General features: G+C 37.9%; 2 protein-coding genes across 7 annotated transcripts in view; one reads left to right on the top strand and one right to left on the bottom strand.

Annotated features, from left to right (window-relative positions):
* The window catches only part of by (blistery), a 154,597-nt gene that overhangs the window by 117,785 nt on the left and 20,541 nt on the right, over window positions 1-16,271 (bottom strand). The gene's annotated exons all lie outside the window — the stretch shown is intronic.
* On the top strand, window positions 4,825-9,531 carry LOC105676352 (putative sodium-dependent multivitamin transporter). 2 transcript variants are annotated; one of them, XM_012374153.2, is made up of 7 exons: window positions 4,826-4,996; window positions 5,258-5,389; window positions 6,113-6,334; window positions 6,442-6,785; window positions 6,876-6,995; window positions 7,147-7,815; window positions 8,956-9,531. In XM_012374153.2, exons 1-7 carry the CDS (start codon window positions 4,991-4,993, stop codon window positions 9,212-9,214), a joined length of 1,752 nt encoding a protein of 583 aa, XP_012229576.1. In that variant the 5' UTR covers window positions 4,826-4,990; the 3' UTR covers window positions 9,215-9,531. The 2 variants fall into 2 exon arrangements, with proteins under 2 accessions (XP_067207599.1, XP_012229576.1); XM_067351498.1 differs by lacking the exon at window positions 6,113-6,334 and having other exon boundaries at window positions 4,825-4,996.

The following is a 16,271-nucleotide window of genomic DNA, read 5'->3' on the forward strand; positions in this document are numbered from 1 at the left end:
CTTGTCTCGCTTTTCCTTTCAACCTACGTAATTTAATACAATTAATGACCGCACCCGTACGGCCTTGATCGCGGGTGATTGTCGGCCGATATATCGAACGCGGCATCGAAATTGCGACAGAAAGAATTTGCCGGGAATGTCGTTTGACGTAACCGATGCCGTGATTGTTGCACGACACCGTACCAGTACTACGGGTTGTCGGAAATGTACGCATTCGCAGGTGCATTGCGGATTTAAATATTCCGTGTCGCAATCCAACGCTAAACCGCAATAATATATAAGAAAGTATTTAAATTCTCATATACACGCATGTGCATATTAATGCTAGTTGAATAATTTGTGTGTGAAAAATGCGTATAAAGATACAAGAATATTTAATTAATAAATTGTGACTTTCCCATTTTTCTATTATTATTAAATTATTATTCAACTTCGCTGATTTTTATTCGAACAATTTGCAGTTATTAAACATCAAGCTACATATATAACAGGCAAATTTGCCTAACGCCAGCGATTTATCGAATCCGAATATTCATTAAACCATACATCGCGGCAGATTGGCACATTCCAGCACATGCCGTCGAAAAATCGTTGCTCGCTACACTTCGTTAGTCGTGTTAACCAGCGCCGCGACGCATGCAGGAATTTTAATATTCGCTCTTGTCATATTCTACTTTTCACGCCAAGTTGTTGCTGGACGACTCGTGCGTCGCATGATAAAAAAGGTCTTTGCCAGGCAATTTCTTTGCCCTCGCTAAGAAAATATAGAGGGCAGCACGCGGCTTGGCTAATTAACTTAATTGGTAACTTTGGTAACATACGATGTGACGTGCCGAAGAATCCCATAAATTTTTTGTCAGTCTCGAAACTTATAGCGACGCCCGCATCTTTGAGTTACGACGAGCTATGCGATTGTACGACAGGAACAATTGACACTTTTGACTTGATGAAGAATAACGGTTGCTGTTAACACTTCGAGGCCGACTTCCGCGGTATTTTCCCACCCATGATGCGTTAACATGAGAAAATGAATATAGATTTTCGTATTAAAGCTTTAAATGTTTTGCGTATAAATCATAAACAATAAAAAATAACTAACATTTTTTTAGCATTATTGAAATTGAATTTTTGTACACTGCCATTAAACAAATTTATAATACGAGGTTCCTATTTTTCTCTTGTTTCATAAAGAATATCACTGCACTTAAATCATTCGTAAGTCGAATCGATCGTGCACGACCTTGTGGCATTTCGCAGTCTCAGCATAAATCACGAACGTCATGGTTTCCATGTGTGGTTCTGATAAACCACAATTTCAAGTCTTTTTACGTAATTTAAGACGCTCGTTAAGTACGAGTTAGAGGTTTCTGCAATTTACTTGGAGATTGTTTTCAAAAAGATAGTTTTTTCGAACTTTAATGCTTACTACATGCTAACTATATGCTTATGGCACTACGTATGTTAATATGTGTGTGCATTTATACACATGAATCAAAATGCGAATTCAGGAGACTCTTGAATTACCTTTCCGGATATACATAAATGGTTGACACAAACCTGATATTGTAAGAAAGACGATATTGACACAAGAATTGGTTCGAGACGTGACGATAACTGTTTTTCTACATTTCTAATGATTCACACGGCGCGATAAAATTCACGGCTGACGACTAGTAATTTGACACTTGATGTGCTCGGATGAATAGAATCAGTATCAAGCAGAAATGCTTTGTCGACAGACAGAGATGAAAAAAATGATATTGCGAGTATAATCACGTAATTCTGAATCACAGTCTGCACTTTGTAATGGTAAGTTTAATTTTATGCCGATCGTCATAACTGAAATTTGTACCGTCATAAATCTCAACAAAGAAAATATCCTTTATATCTCGTGAATCAATTCAATATATCTTCCTGCAGAAAGAATACTTCTTTTCTCTTATATTCTGTCATACAAAAAATTTACATTTGCATAATTATTTATTACGTACGTTTTCTTCCTAAAAATGATCGCAACGTAGCGATACTTAAAAACGATCCTTGTCGACATTATGTTTTCTCTCCATATTAAACGCATTAGATTAATTAACAACACAAAATCGACACAGCAGACGAAGCGTGGCGATCACGCTCGAATACCACAATCGTGAGACAGGGGTTCAACCATCATGTCATTAATTAATTATGGGAATCAGCCCGCACGTGAGCGTTATCAGATTGACTTCACTCCACTGGCAGGCAACTCAAATAACAGTAATTTTCGACTACTTTTCGATGCACCAAAATATTTTCATAATTTATGCATATTACAATGCATAACATTTATTACATACTTATAAATTATTATAACTTTATTTTTGTTTATATTATATTTAAAATTTTGCAAATGTGTCTATAAAAATAAAATTTCTTGCTTCACAAAATTCACGAGAGGAAAATCCCCAAATCCCTTCCAGCTTGTCAAGGATTAAAAGTAAAATCCTATAACAACGGTAGAATTATTTCTCTCTCTCGGATTTATTTAACAGCACAGTCGAAAGCACTTTGCTTCGCACATATTGAAAGAGAAATCAAATCCGGTATTTATGCATCTCGCAAACTACCGTCGAGGTTCGTTATGTGCATCGGGTTAATTAACACCCGCATCGAAACGGTGATGTTAATGCCTGGATACACATGACGGGTGCGAAGAAGCTCGACGTGGAATGCTTCTGAGAATTCGTAATCGCCTGTGTAACAAGCACGATCAATTAGTATTTCACAACTGTTTGACTAATTTGGACGGACGATAAATGCAGTTTATAAACTGCATTTTTATTCTACAATATTAAACTCGAGTTTTTCATAACTATTATATAATAAACACAGCTATCATATAGCAAATATTATAATGTAAAATAATTCTTTCTTTAAAAAAAAGAAACAAATTATATCTAGAAAATATTTTCTCATATTGCAAAAATAAGATTTCTCTTTAAAAGTATCTTAAATTATAAACCAGGAAGGCTATTACGATTGTGATCGGGGGAGCACATTGCTTTCCAAATAATCGATTTATTCCAATCAAAATTTATACCATATTAACTTCCGAATTACTTGCAAATTAAAGCATACGATGGCTACATGATCGATACGTTTTCCCCTTTCAAAAGCAGCCTACGCATCCGGATAATATCAAGAAATTACGTGGAGCGAAAGTGGTTAGCGCACGGTAAATTTCGATTGACCGAGGGGGTCAACGATTGGTCGATCAAGTTCAGCAGCCAGTTAACCGACAGTTAGCCTGCTGTCGTCCGGCTAACGACTTAATGACGGGAATTCACCACTTACGAGTTCCTCTCTTCCTTCCCCATCCTCTCCTCTTCTCTTTCTCTCACTCTCTGTTCCCCTTTTGTTCGCAATTCTTTCTCTCTCTCTTTTGTCGGCAATGCTATTCGCGTAAAACAACGCGGTCGACAGACCAGTAACAACGTCGGAAATTAGTCGATGCTTAAACGGGATCGTCATTAACTTTTATTGTGCCGCGTCAACTAGCTATATCGGAAGAAGTAAATTCAGGCAAGTGCGCGCCAAAATAGACATACAACGAGATAATAAATTTGTTCTCCTTAACTAACTTTGTAAAATTATTCCTCTTCCTTTTCCATTTTAAATAAAATTTTATTTTAGACAGAATGCATGAAAAGTGCTAGAAAAGCAGATTTAATTCCTTTTTAACGTATGCTGCTAAAAATTAAGTAATTATTTATGTAATTGTTTAATTGTCAATCGAAATACCTTTAGCTTTTAAATTAATTTGCTTCATTGTCAGCATAATTTTTCGCACGTTTCTGCGATTACTCTTCCTTTCTAGAATAATTGTACTCGATATTACCTCAGTGTTTCTTCGTAATACTAGGAAATGATATTACAACCGCAGACTATAATTCCGCAGGTAATTGCTATGTATTATGTGCAACGGTGGCATAACAGAAACCGCGATCGTCAACTTCGTTTGTCTTCCGCACAATATTTTGTTATTGCTGCTTATGTTATCATAAGACTGTTATGTCGTCTTAAATCGTTTAATTCTTACATTTTTATCTTTAACGACATAAACTTTATTCTGCACTTCTTGTACTTTAATCTTTAATAAAAATGTATGCAAAAAATCTGTTCACAATCAGTCTGACAGTTTAATTATGCGATTAGAAATATAAATATAAAAATATATCGTTGATGTAAAGACGTATTCTTAAGTTGGTTTCATTATATTTGTTATTAAAAGAAAAACAAAGAATCAAATATAAGTATGATATTGTGAATAGATTGTTTGTTTCTTCTGCTTTCCTTTTCACATCTCTGTTAAGTGAATCAATCTACCGAACCGGTTGGCGTGTGAAGATAATCTCGAACGCTATCATCTACGGCACATTAAATTAAAGTTAGACTTTATCCGATGATCGCAATCTAATCTCTCCTTAGAATCCGACATGCTTCAACTGGTATATTCCCAATATTATAACCGCTCCATCACTGCTCAACATTTACAAAGTCCTGATTTGAAATGTATGAAAAATATCAAATATTTTTTGTATAACACTAAATTTGTATCTTTTTTATTTATGATCTTTAAACAGATTTTTATTTATGATCTTTAAACAGATGAACTTTTCCTTTGTCTAACTGCCAATTAGCATCAAATAACATGTCACTACGTCTAACAACCGATAAAAAATCCGTGCTTTGCGTGTTTTAACGCTAAAGATGCCGAGCAATTCTTTACGTAATAAATCGTTCCTTCTTTTGTGTTTTGCAGACAATGAAAACGGACACATTCGTTAGTGAAGCCTTGTCGAACGCTGATGGATATGTGGTTTTGTGTTTTTCAAAGTATATCAAAAGTCGTTTAAGTGTTTCTTGATAGAAATTTTCGTCGAGCGTTTAGATTGAAATTAAAATTAAACTTTCTACCTTAAGTAGATAGTGTTGCAAGTGTAAATTTTCTAAAATGAATGTAAGTACTAATAACTAAGAAGTATTAAATTAAATACAATTATCTGGCAAACTTATATTAATATCTTTATTATTATAAATTTTGAATTACTCAAAAAAGTAATAGTAGGAAAATATTTAATATAACTCCTAACTTGTAATCACTGAACTATGGCTAAGTATATTTTAAAATTAAATTATTGAAGAAACTTAGTCTAAAATTTCTGTTTCTCTTTTTTCAATAAATCATAAAGAAATTTAGATTTAGTGTCTTTGTTTATAGGAAACATTTACTGAGGGCGAGTCCAACGTATTGCAATGGCCGGACTATCTTGTGATCAGCGTAATCATGTCGATCTCTATCATCATTGGAATCTACTATCGGTTCAGCGGCGGTCGACAAAGTACAGCCGCGGTCAGGTTCTAGAAAATCAATTTCTATCGCGGTATTAAACCTATCCGATCACGATAATCCGCACGCGAATCATATCAACGCGCGCCGTTATGCGATTGATCTCTTCTCATGATAAATACCACCATCACGGGCTATCGGCCGTTAATAAATTAAGTCCCATCCGATTTTTCATATGCTCAACGTGTTAATTACGCCGTTTCGCTACGATTTGATTCGATAACTCGGAGAGGACTCGCTGATCGATAATGAATAGATCTTCTATACTGAGTAAAACGATGGATCCTTTTAACAAAACTTTTGCAATCACGAAATAAACATCTGATTGACCGATAGTACTTTCAGACTTTCCTATTTTATTTCTCTTTTTATCTCAAGGAAAAAAGTATTCTGCACTGTGTTCTATTAAATGTAATTTTACAAACCGCGTGCCTTTATCAAAGATTAATTTAAAGTTTTAATTAAGAATGAATATCTTGATCGATGAAGTAAATATTCCAATAAATCGTGTTTCAGCATTTTGCTGACTGATATGACTGAGCGATTATGATAGAACAGTGCGCAGGATTTTCTTTTAGAAATAAAATCAGTATCGGCTCTTCAATTAATTTTATCCGTCACAATAATGGCGAACGTCTAAGGATTTCTTCGTGGAAACATTACGCATCATGAATGATGCTTCGAGCAACATTGCTGCTTAATCGATCGCACAATTATCGTCAACAGGAGTACTTTTCCGCGGACAACTCGATGGGCGTCATACCGCTATCAATCGCGATGATGGCCTGCCAGATATCGGCAATCAGCATGCTTGGAATGAGCGGGGAAACTTACATCCATGGCATGATCCTTGTATTATTTTACTGCGGCGGCATTTTCACCGTGCCAATCATTGCCTTTTGCTATCTACCAGTCTTTTTCGAGTTGAAGGTCGTGAGCATTTATGAGGTGATTGCAAGGACGATCGCAAGATAATCATCTAATAGCTTAAGCAATAGTTCGGCATTGTTTTTTTGACGAAGATCAGCTATATCTTTCTGTTTTCTCTCTTTCAGTATCTGGAAAAGCGATTTGGATTGTATACGCGACTGCTTGTAAGCGGGGCTAACTTTACTGAGACGATGCTACTAACTGGTGTGATGCTTTACGCTCCTTCATTAGCTCTCGAGGCTACCACGGGCTTGTCCAGCACTGCGAGCATTTTGGTACTCGGCGTAGTTTGTACGTTTTACTCCACAATCGGTGGAATAAAGGCGGTCTTGATCACCGATATTTTTCAAGGCTTGCTCATGCTCTTTGCTCTCAGCGTTATCATTTTCATCATTGTTTTAAATACCGATGATGGATTCAGTGGCGTTTTGCAAATCGCACAAGAGGGGAACCGTTTCGATTTTTCTCAGTAAGTTTTGAAAGAGTTTGTTCATCATGATAAGTTTTAAATAATAAAATTAGTAAAAACATTGATAAGAATTTTTTTTTTCTTTTTCAGGATAAGTTTGGATCCAACCGTGCAATATACGTGGTGGAGTCTCTTAATCGGCGGAGGAACAATAGGTTTAGCGTATCTTGCTGTGAATCAAGTGCAAGTTCAACGTTTAATGACCGTTAAGTAAGTTAATACGTCGTATCTCGTAATCAATATTTTCAATGCGTACTATTTCTTCCTCAAAAGTTTTAATTTTGCTTGAAATTTTCTTATTTATGATTAATGTGATCAAAATTATCGAATATGAGATAAATTTCAAGTTTATTGCCCGCAGAGACACAAAAACAGCCATAAACGCTTTACTACTCTGTGGTCCTTTGATCATACTGGTTGGTGTTCTAACGTGCTTCACCGGAGTAACGTTTTACGTGGTCTACAAAGACTGCGATCCCGTGATTTCCGGAAAGATCGAGACCTACGACAAGTTGCTGCCGTTTTACAGTACCGAGAGATTGCCAACGGGATTGGTCGGGTTCGTCGTTTCCGGCATTTTTAGCGCTAGCTTGAGCACGATCTCTGCTATGATGAACTCGCTCGCCGCGGTAGCCTTCGAGGATTACGTAAAACCGCTCCATCGAAAATTTGGAATAGAATTTACTGAGAAGAGGGCTACGTTTACTGCCAAGGCTCTTACCGTTTTTAACGGTATTCTTTGCTTGTTATTAGCACTGCTATCGAGTGTGATGGGTCGTACGTTGATCGCCATCGCTTTTAGCATTCACGGAGCGATCGGTGGACCGATTCTGGGTATTTTTACTCTCGGAATGTTCACTGAGGGTGCTAACGAAACGGGGACCATTATTGGCATGATCACGGCGTTGACCGTCTGCTTGTGGGCTGCTTTCGGGACGCCGAAGCCACACGTTCCGGAATTGCCGGTATCTGTCGAAGGTTGCGCAAATTCCACAGCACTGATGCTTGAACAACAGATGCAATTCAACAGGTAGGACGCTCTCAAGCACCGCGAAATAATCCATCAATCTTCAATGATACAATTTTCCAAATTTTATTGCGCTCAAGATTCTATCTTCTTCACAATACTTCGTAGTTTCAAATTTGATAATTTCGCATACTGAATAATTTTACAAGTGCGATGAATTTAAAATTGCGTATTTGTTTCTCTCTTTTCGTAATTAATTCAATTTACGATGCACTTAAGTACATCAGAAGAGATAGAAGAAATGTATCTTTATCTTGCTTTAAAAATTTATACGGCAAATTTTGTTTCACTGAAAGTTTCAACTCGGGCGACGTCTGAGTAATGCTGAAATGTTAGCATCGCAGCTCTATCGTGAATAAATCTGATACGGATTTACAATTGTCAACCATTCATCTTGCACACTATAGACCGATGAATCGATACGAGCATAAATTTATCTTAACTGAGGGAAACAGATAGGAGAGAGAGAACAACTCGACTCGGCGCATGGCATCGCGTGCTGATTAGAATATGAATTATCGACGCGCCGTAAATCGCTTTATCGCGACTCTATGAAATTCGCGAAGCATCGACGCTGTTATGTCATGTCGGCGTAATTAGCCGGTGAGTTAAACACCATTTCCCGATTTCTTTCACGCTCCGCGCTTTCTCATGCACGATAAGCTCGCCATTCGACATTCCCACGGTAGTGAATGACGCTAATTGCACCGTTAATAAACTGAAATTACGGTTGTCTCGCGGAATCTTCCGCCACACCGTTATTAGCGGGATTAGATATATTATTGCGTTTCTTCGTCAGCGGGAATTCGCGTAAATTGACACGGCTCCATTTTCAATAATACAAGAAATTGAGAAAGCGTAAAAGTTAGATGGTCCGATTTAAGCAAAATAATCTTCGTAATAATAGAGAGCGATAAATGCATTTCTCGCGAGTGTAATTTAAGCAGCAATAATACCTTCATCGTTTCGCTCATTAACCACGTTTTACTGAAGAAAGTATTGGTATAAAGAAACTAATGAAAAGTATTTTGTTCAATGCGTAATATACATATATGTGTGTGTCAAAACATAATTTATCAAACAATATTTTATAAAGTGACGTTTAATTAATTTTTCATAATTTATCCCTTCTTTCTTTTGCAGCACTGTACAACTGGATGAATCGTCATATTTTTATTTGTATCGAATCTCCTATTTGTGGTATAATCTCATGGGACTGATCATTACTTTAGTGATAGGATATACGACGAGTTTTATAGTACGACGTATTCAACGCAAAAATATCATTGAACACGATCCAAGTTTGTTTGTGCCATTTTTGGCCAGAAGGATTAGACGACGACGCCAAGACGCACAAAAAACTGCGAACAGTCAGCTCTTTGTCTTAGAGCCTGTTAGATGATACTCATATAATTAAATAATTCACAATTATTTGAGAACAGGCATGTGTAACTTATTCAAGTTGAGCGATTAAATTGACTTAATGTTAATCTAATGTAATGATACTATTAAAATAATCAATTGACTGCAGATACTTTTGCAAACACTAAAATACTAATAATAATACTTATTGTAAGATTTGGTTATTTTCTTATTGTATTATAAAATAGCATAATGGAATAAATAATTGCATTATGAATATTATAATAAAACTGTATCGCTCCTTATTGTGTAAAATAAAATATTTGCTGACGTTTTTAGCATTTATTTTTAACGTATGTTTGAACATATTTTTAGCTCAAAAGATTCGAATTATTTGATGTTCAACCTTAAAATCTGAATTGTCTAAATTGTTCGACTATCTAAAATTTTCTATACTTGCGTTAGATATTGAAACAGTTTTAACGACACAATATGATAATTTTTGTTTTCAAAATAATTTTCATGCCAAAAATTTATTCAGTTATGGCTTTAGGGTGATTACTCAATTATAAAGCAAGCAAAAACCTGTCCGCAAATCGGCGATGCATCGGCGACAGCATCCGTGATGAATGCAGGTAAGCTTGAACGAAATTCACGCGTACCACTTTTTCGGCGGGGATTCTCTCTGCATTAATTTGCAATTTAACGAAGAACAAGTAGTGGGAAAGAGTACGAGAATGTGGCGTGTGGGCTGATTCAACGACGATGAGCCGGCGATTTAAACGGAATAATTCTGCTGTGCTGCCGTCGAAATTGGTGCAACTTATCTCGTAATCGTCCACGGCCAATTATCGTGTTCAGCACGAGCAGGCTTTTAATTCGTGTAATCGAGGTTCATCTGTACACGGGAACGTTGTTGCCCGCTGCGTGGCATTTGATCGGATGGTGAAAGAAAGATGAAGTAAATTGATACATTGCCGGGAACTTATGTTCGCGAATTGCTGTTGCGACAGGTTTACATCGCAACATTATGCAAAACGTCGTACTTCTTTATTTCGCGATCCTCGTATGATAAATTAATCCTGTAGTGACATTCATTCAAATTTTTATACGTCATAAATTTAAATAAAGTATTATAAATTTTACGCAGGAGGAATCGATGAATTTTTGTTTCATAAAATGCGGCGTGTGATATCAATTTCTCCCGTTTATCTCTGAAATAGCGTAACGCAAATTTTGAAATGCTATGAATTTAAATGAGGCAAATACAAGTTGACGCGATCTACGATCGCAATCTATGAGATTTCAAAACCCCGCTCACGTTCCGAATAACATTTTCAATACATGGCACATGCGACGTAAATTCCACGAATCGAAGCGCAAACCAATTTTCCCCGCGCGATCTCCCTCGGAACATATCGTCCCGATCTACACGAGGGGACTTGTCCGTTATCGCATGTGCATCTCGTTGCATTTTCACGATGACTAGACTTGCAGCAACGCGAAGGGACCGGCTGAGAGGATCCTTCGGCTCGAGGATACCGGAGAACGATGCCTATAGAAATGCGCATACGTACGAGAGTACAATGGCTGAAACTTTCGTTCCACCCCCGCCTGTCCTCGCCGCGCGCGCGATTTGCAGACTTGCATTTAAAATTGAAATCACGGTCCCCGACCTCGGCTTGATACGCGCGGCACTCCACGTCCAATCTTGATTATCGGCGCGTTCTCTTTTTTATTTTTTTTTTTTTTTTTTTAATTTTATTTCCTTCCCTCCCTTCCGAGCCATCTCTTTTTCCTGCCATCCATCTTCGCTGCTCGCGTGAACCGCATGAATATGCATGAGCTGTCTGGCGCGCGGCCAGGACGAATTTCAAAGCAGAAATCCTGCCGACCGGTTCATTCATTAACACGGCCGGACGTGTTTACGTTACGACGAACTGTTTACTCTCGGGGGAAGAGAAACTCCGAAGCCTTCGAGAGTTCCGCGGTTGAATTTATTTAGGATTACGATCGAATAATGGAATAATACGGGGGTTGTCTCTAGAGACTGCGGTATGTAATAATTTCTTATTCAAATTATAAATATGTGATATGTGTTCACGGATCCGGTATGGATAATGAAAATCGATGAAGATATTCCAGCTTTATTTGGCATAATAGTACAAAACGAGATAAAAAAGACGCGAACCATGTATGATAAAGAGACATTTGAAGTCATTATTGCAAAGTTTATCGAGGCAAAAAATGTTTTTCAATTCCGAGGAGACGCTATTCTGTCATTTTCATTACGCAAAAAAATTCGTACTTCGTGTCGGATCTTGGGTCTTCCGCGATAACCTATGCAAAAGACAGTTCGTACACTCGCGTGATGCAGAATTCAGCGGCGTAGCCGACCCATGCATTATAGGGAATACGATATCCATCTCGTGTCGGGATTTGCGGATCTTACCGTCGCTGCGGCACGTAGTCGCAGCGAAACGGCTCGAAAAACAACGGCTTGGCTTGAGAACTCAGAATCGCATATAGCATGCGTGCTACTTTGAACAACAACAATCGGACCAGCTTTATCCAAAAGTCACGTATATTATTTTTAATTAATAAATATTATAAAGGTTTTTCGATAAAAATAAATTTCTGATCGATTACTGCCCCCAATATTACTCTAATTGTACGTTATTTCAATACTGACGTAGAAACTGGTTCAGACAATATAAATCTGAAGAATATTGTAAAAATGGTAAAGATAATAGCTTGAAATAATTCGAAATGTTTCAGATATTTCTCAGAATTTATATCTGCTGGACATCTCTTCAGCTTTTACATCGTTTTTGCTCGTTTCCCCGGTTGTATAAACGGAACTACCATTTTCTGTCTTTTGCCTGAGCTCGAACCCACGATCGGCGCCGTATTGACCGAAGCCTAGACACGTTATTATGGGAAGTGCCCCGGGGTCTTGGTTGCAACGGATGGTACAAGTTACGAGATGGTCAGTTGCAGTTGCCGTGCCTCGCAGCGGACCCTTCCTGCCGATTTAACCGCAAAACCGCCCGGCGGGCGGATCTCTTATCTTGAGCTTAAGTGCAGCTTGCAGCGCGCCACCGTGTCCCGATCGGCCGTGTCCGTAACGGCGCCATGAGACTCACGAACCGAGCCGTGTGAAATGATAGCTACCGGGAAGAAACGCGGCACAGGGGCGGATTTAATGCGCCACGAAGCATCCCGAATTGACTTGTAAAACGGAAAGAGTAAATCGCGCCCGGGAATATCGATTCCCGCTCGTTTTAGATACGGACGTGATGGCGCTCCGATGCTCATACGTTATCCCGCGAGAGATGGAGATACGCGATGTATACGCGAATATATATATAGAGCCATGGGAAATATAGTAGTTTCTGGACGATTGGAGGATAAAATGCATGATACGATAAAGTAATTTGATTCCTCTCCTAAATTTCCTATCAATTTCCTATCCACTCACGCGGCATCTCGTAATTTAAAGGTGTAACAATCTAAGGACGTTGCGCAATAATATTTGTAGAAAAAGTCCTAATAACGATATAAAGTGATCTACAACCTGCACGAACGAAAAATACTCGTGTCGCTTGTTTGCGATCGAACTTACGAGCAACGCAGTATTTAGAAATGTCTTACTGCGGTGGAGCGTTAGTTTACGAGCCATCTCTGGCAACGCAGCTGATACTTCCATCTGCCGCGGTCTTATTGCTCTCCCGCATTTATTGTTCGGAGCATTTGTTGGCACTTTGTCGGCGAGCTCGTTATACCAAGCGAAAGGTGTTCGACGTATCGAACTCGATCGGTCTATTGTTAGCGGGTGTAGTCACGCAACAAATACTCGACCTTTCGAGATCGGCAAATCGTTTCTAGCCCTTCGGCTGCTAAGTTCGGTCGGCAGATACGTTTTGCAAATACTACTTTATGCAATTATCGTAATATCTCACGCGATTTATCATTTTATTTTCCATTTCTCAAATTTTCAGTTAAAGTTTCTTTTAAATTTAAATTATTATCCAGATAATTATCAAGCAGTCGTATAATAATATATTCTTTAATAGGAAAAAGTAATAAATGAGGGAGTAAAAAATTTATGCAACAATAATATTAATTCAGTGCCACCCAGCGTGATGGTTGTGACACCACACCACGTGTTTTTACAACCGGAAGAGCAGTTGTCAGTTACAACCCATAACTGTGATACTGCATAACGTTCGGTGCGGCTTGAAAAACAACCCTTAATCATTTTAACGTCCCTTCGTTGGGGAGAACTGTTCAAACAGCAGGTCGACCGACATTCTCACGAGCCCTTTTTAGGGTACGGGCGCGCCTACATCAACAAACATTCACCTTTTAAACACGACTTCTCTTCAACACCACGATATTCGTTCGTTATCGGGCGTGTCGATTACGTTTTGAAGCACATGTCTGTCGATGACACGTACGCAAAGAACGCTGCGCACAGCCGCGCGAGATTAATTACCGTCGATGGTAGAACTGATTTCTCTTGCCCGGAAATGGCATAATTATAGCGTTATATTACCGCATTATCGCTGCAAAAATGGATTGTTCATAATGTGTTTGGTAAGCTATTGGTTTGGAAATTATTTATGGATTGAACTATGTATGCAGTTTTTCAATATTTCGTGATTGCGATCAAATATTGATAGATGCTTATTATATGAATTACAATTAAAAAATTCCAGCTAAAAGATCCGATAAAAAACGCATGACTTTAACGCGGTATCTTTAACTCGATGGAGATTTATATAAAGTAATTACAATGTTCTTTTTATTATACACGCATAAAATTTAAAATCTCTTGAATGGTAAGGATGACTTGTGCCAGAACGAAGCTTAAATTAACCCCCCTTTCTCACCACGAAATAAATTATGGTGTTTCATGTATAACTACTTCTTCTAACGCGTAACACGTAGTTATCGAAGATTAACAGTCGTGACATTTCGTCCGTTAATATGAAATCAATTTGCCGTTGTAAACTATGCCTTTGCGGTACTGTAATAATAATAACCCTTTGAAAGGTCGAGTAAGGGTGCACAGCAGAAATTGCATGCGAGTAGGAAAACGCTGTGATCTTTAATAAGCTCCTTTTAACTCCGAACGGCGCGGAGAAATTACGAAGAACGAGTCATTTTCTCCAAGTGGGAAAACTGCGTCGATTGGAAGTAATTTCAACGATAAAATCGCAAATATTCTGCCGCGCGTGAAAACGGCCGTTTTCAACAAACACGTCAATTTGCTCACATCGGTATCGCTATTGCGCCAATCGATTGCGATGTAATAACATCCAACTAGGCTTTAATTAAATTGATTACACCTTTGTTCTCACTCGACCTGCATTGTATGCCATTACCGGCGAAATCAAAGTAATACTAGATTCGAAAACAACCAAAAAGATGTGCCGTGAAAAATTGCTTCAACTATTATTAAACGCGCCTATCAGTTTGTAAATACAAACAAAATAATTAGAGATTTTCCATATCTATTATCGGATCTCTCGAAAAAGTCGATCACTGCATTTCATTCGCGAACACGTTCGGCTTGGAGAGACCGATCGTCGCGGCAAGCTCATAAATTGGCTTTATCAGTAATCAGAAAATTCGACTTCCTGGTAAGAACGAGCGCAACATCGTCGTACGCAGCGGCGTTCTTCAAAGCGACGTCGTTGCGTACGGATGTGTGCGTATACGCGGAACGATCACATAAAGCCGTTCACCGTGAATTCCAAACGAGCCCGGTCTATAAAGTCTAGTTGATCAAAAGAGCATATACTTTCTCTCAAGTCTTATTAAATGATAATATACATTCGAAGAAATATAATCGTTTTGTGAGGTAAACAAAATACTTAAAAGTTAAATTAAAATGATTCAAATTGCCATTTAATAATAGGTATGACGCATCAGTGATCGATTTCAAGAGAATCCCGCATGATTTTGGCACGTTTCCGCCGCTTATGTAATGCGGTCGTTGACCATCTAAAATTAGCGATTGGTTTATTCGTGTTATTGGTGTTCGGGCGCTGATTGCTATTATTGCCGGAAACCATGAACGAAAATAATATTTTCGCGGAATTATTTTCATTTTCTAAATAGAGAATCGCGAAGAAAACTTAGAAGCTTTCTTTAAAAAAATTTATTTACGAAATAATTGGAATCATTTTGTCCTTTAGATTAAAAGTTTTAATGATTAATATAAATTTCATTGATTTGATAAAATAAATTTACACATTAATTAAATATATTTCAAAGAAAACATTTAATTAACTCTATAGTAAATTGTTAATGAAAGAGCTCACTTATGCTCACATTATCGTAAGTTATTTTTGCTTGATTACCAATCCAGAACTAGATTAATGTCTTAGTAAATGCACATCATCGTAAAGTACTTGACTTTTTTCGACGTCAATGTTCTAATCGTATACTATTAATCATTCGGCTACACGATAATTATAATATGATCGTAATGTAGCAATTAATTCGTTATGACAGCAGTTATGGTAAACATATATTCTACTCGATATATGTATATTTGTCCTGTACTCAATAGAGTAACACGATCTAAGGTGTGGCGACTCTAAGTAAGCCTCGATGATCCGCAGCCGGATCGCTAAGCTGCAATCGTGAAGCGTATAACGTCTTCTTAAAGAAACGCGCAAAGGTATGCATCCGGTTTGTGAAAGAAGCCATCGTTACCCCCCTGTAACTGACCGATTATGTAAAGCGAGTTTCCACGGGTGGGCTCGCAGACGCGCTGATATTCTTATGCGAGGCACACAGCCTCGTCTTTCACGACGCGCAATTGCGTGGGTGTTTCTACGGATCCACCCACTGAGATCTATCGATTTCTACCGCGTTCTCAGTAACTTCGTCAAGCAGCGTTGTTTGTATCCTTTCAACCTTTGTGCAGAATAACGATCAAGGAATTCTTTCAAATAATGTAAATCCGTTTGCTCTCTTTTGCAAAAACATTGAACGAGCAAGCTTATACTATTATAAAAATGAAAAAAAGAGTAAATAATTTAGATATTTGTGTATATGGAAATTAATGGAATATTATATTT

Source organism: Linepithema humile, chromosome 3 (assembly GCF_040581485.1).
Source record: "Linepithema humile isolate Giens D197 chromosome 3, Lhum_UNIL_v1.0, whole genome shotgun sequence".
Classification (NCBI taxonomy): Eukaryota; Metazoa; Arthropoda; class Insecta; order Hymenoptera; family Formicidae; genus Linepithema; species Linepithema humile.

Excerpts from the sequence above, each read along its gene's own strand:
- LOC105676352 (XM_012374153.2), top strand. Across the intron at positions 6,335-6,441 it reads AGGTCGTGAGCATTTATGAG|TATCTGGAAAAGCGATTTGG; the intron begins GTGATTGCAAGG and ends TCTCTCTTTCAG. Across the intron at positions 7,816-8,955 it reads CAACAGATGCAATTCAACAG|CACTGTACAACTGGATGAAT; the intron begins GTAGGACGCTCT and ends TTTCTTTTGCAG.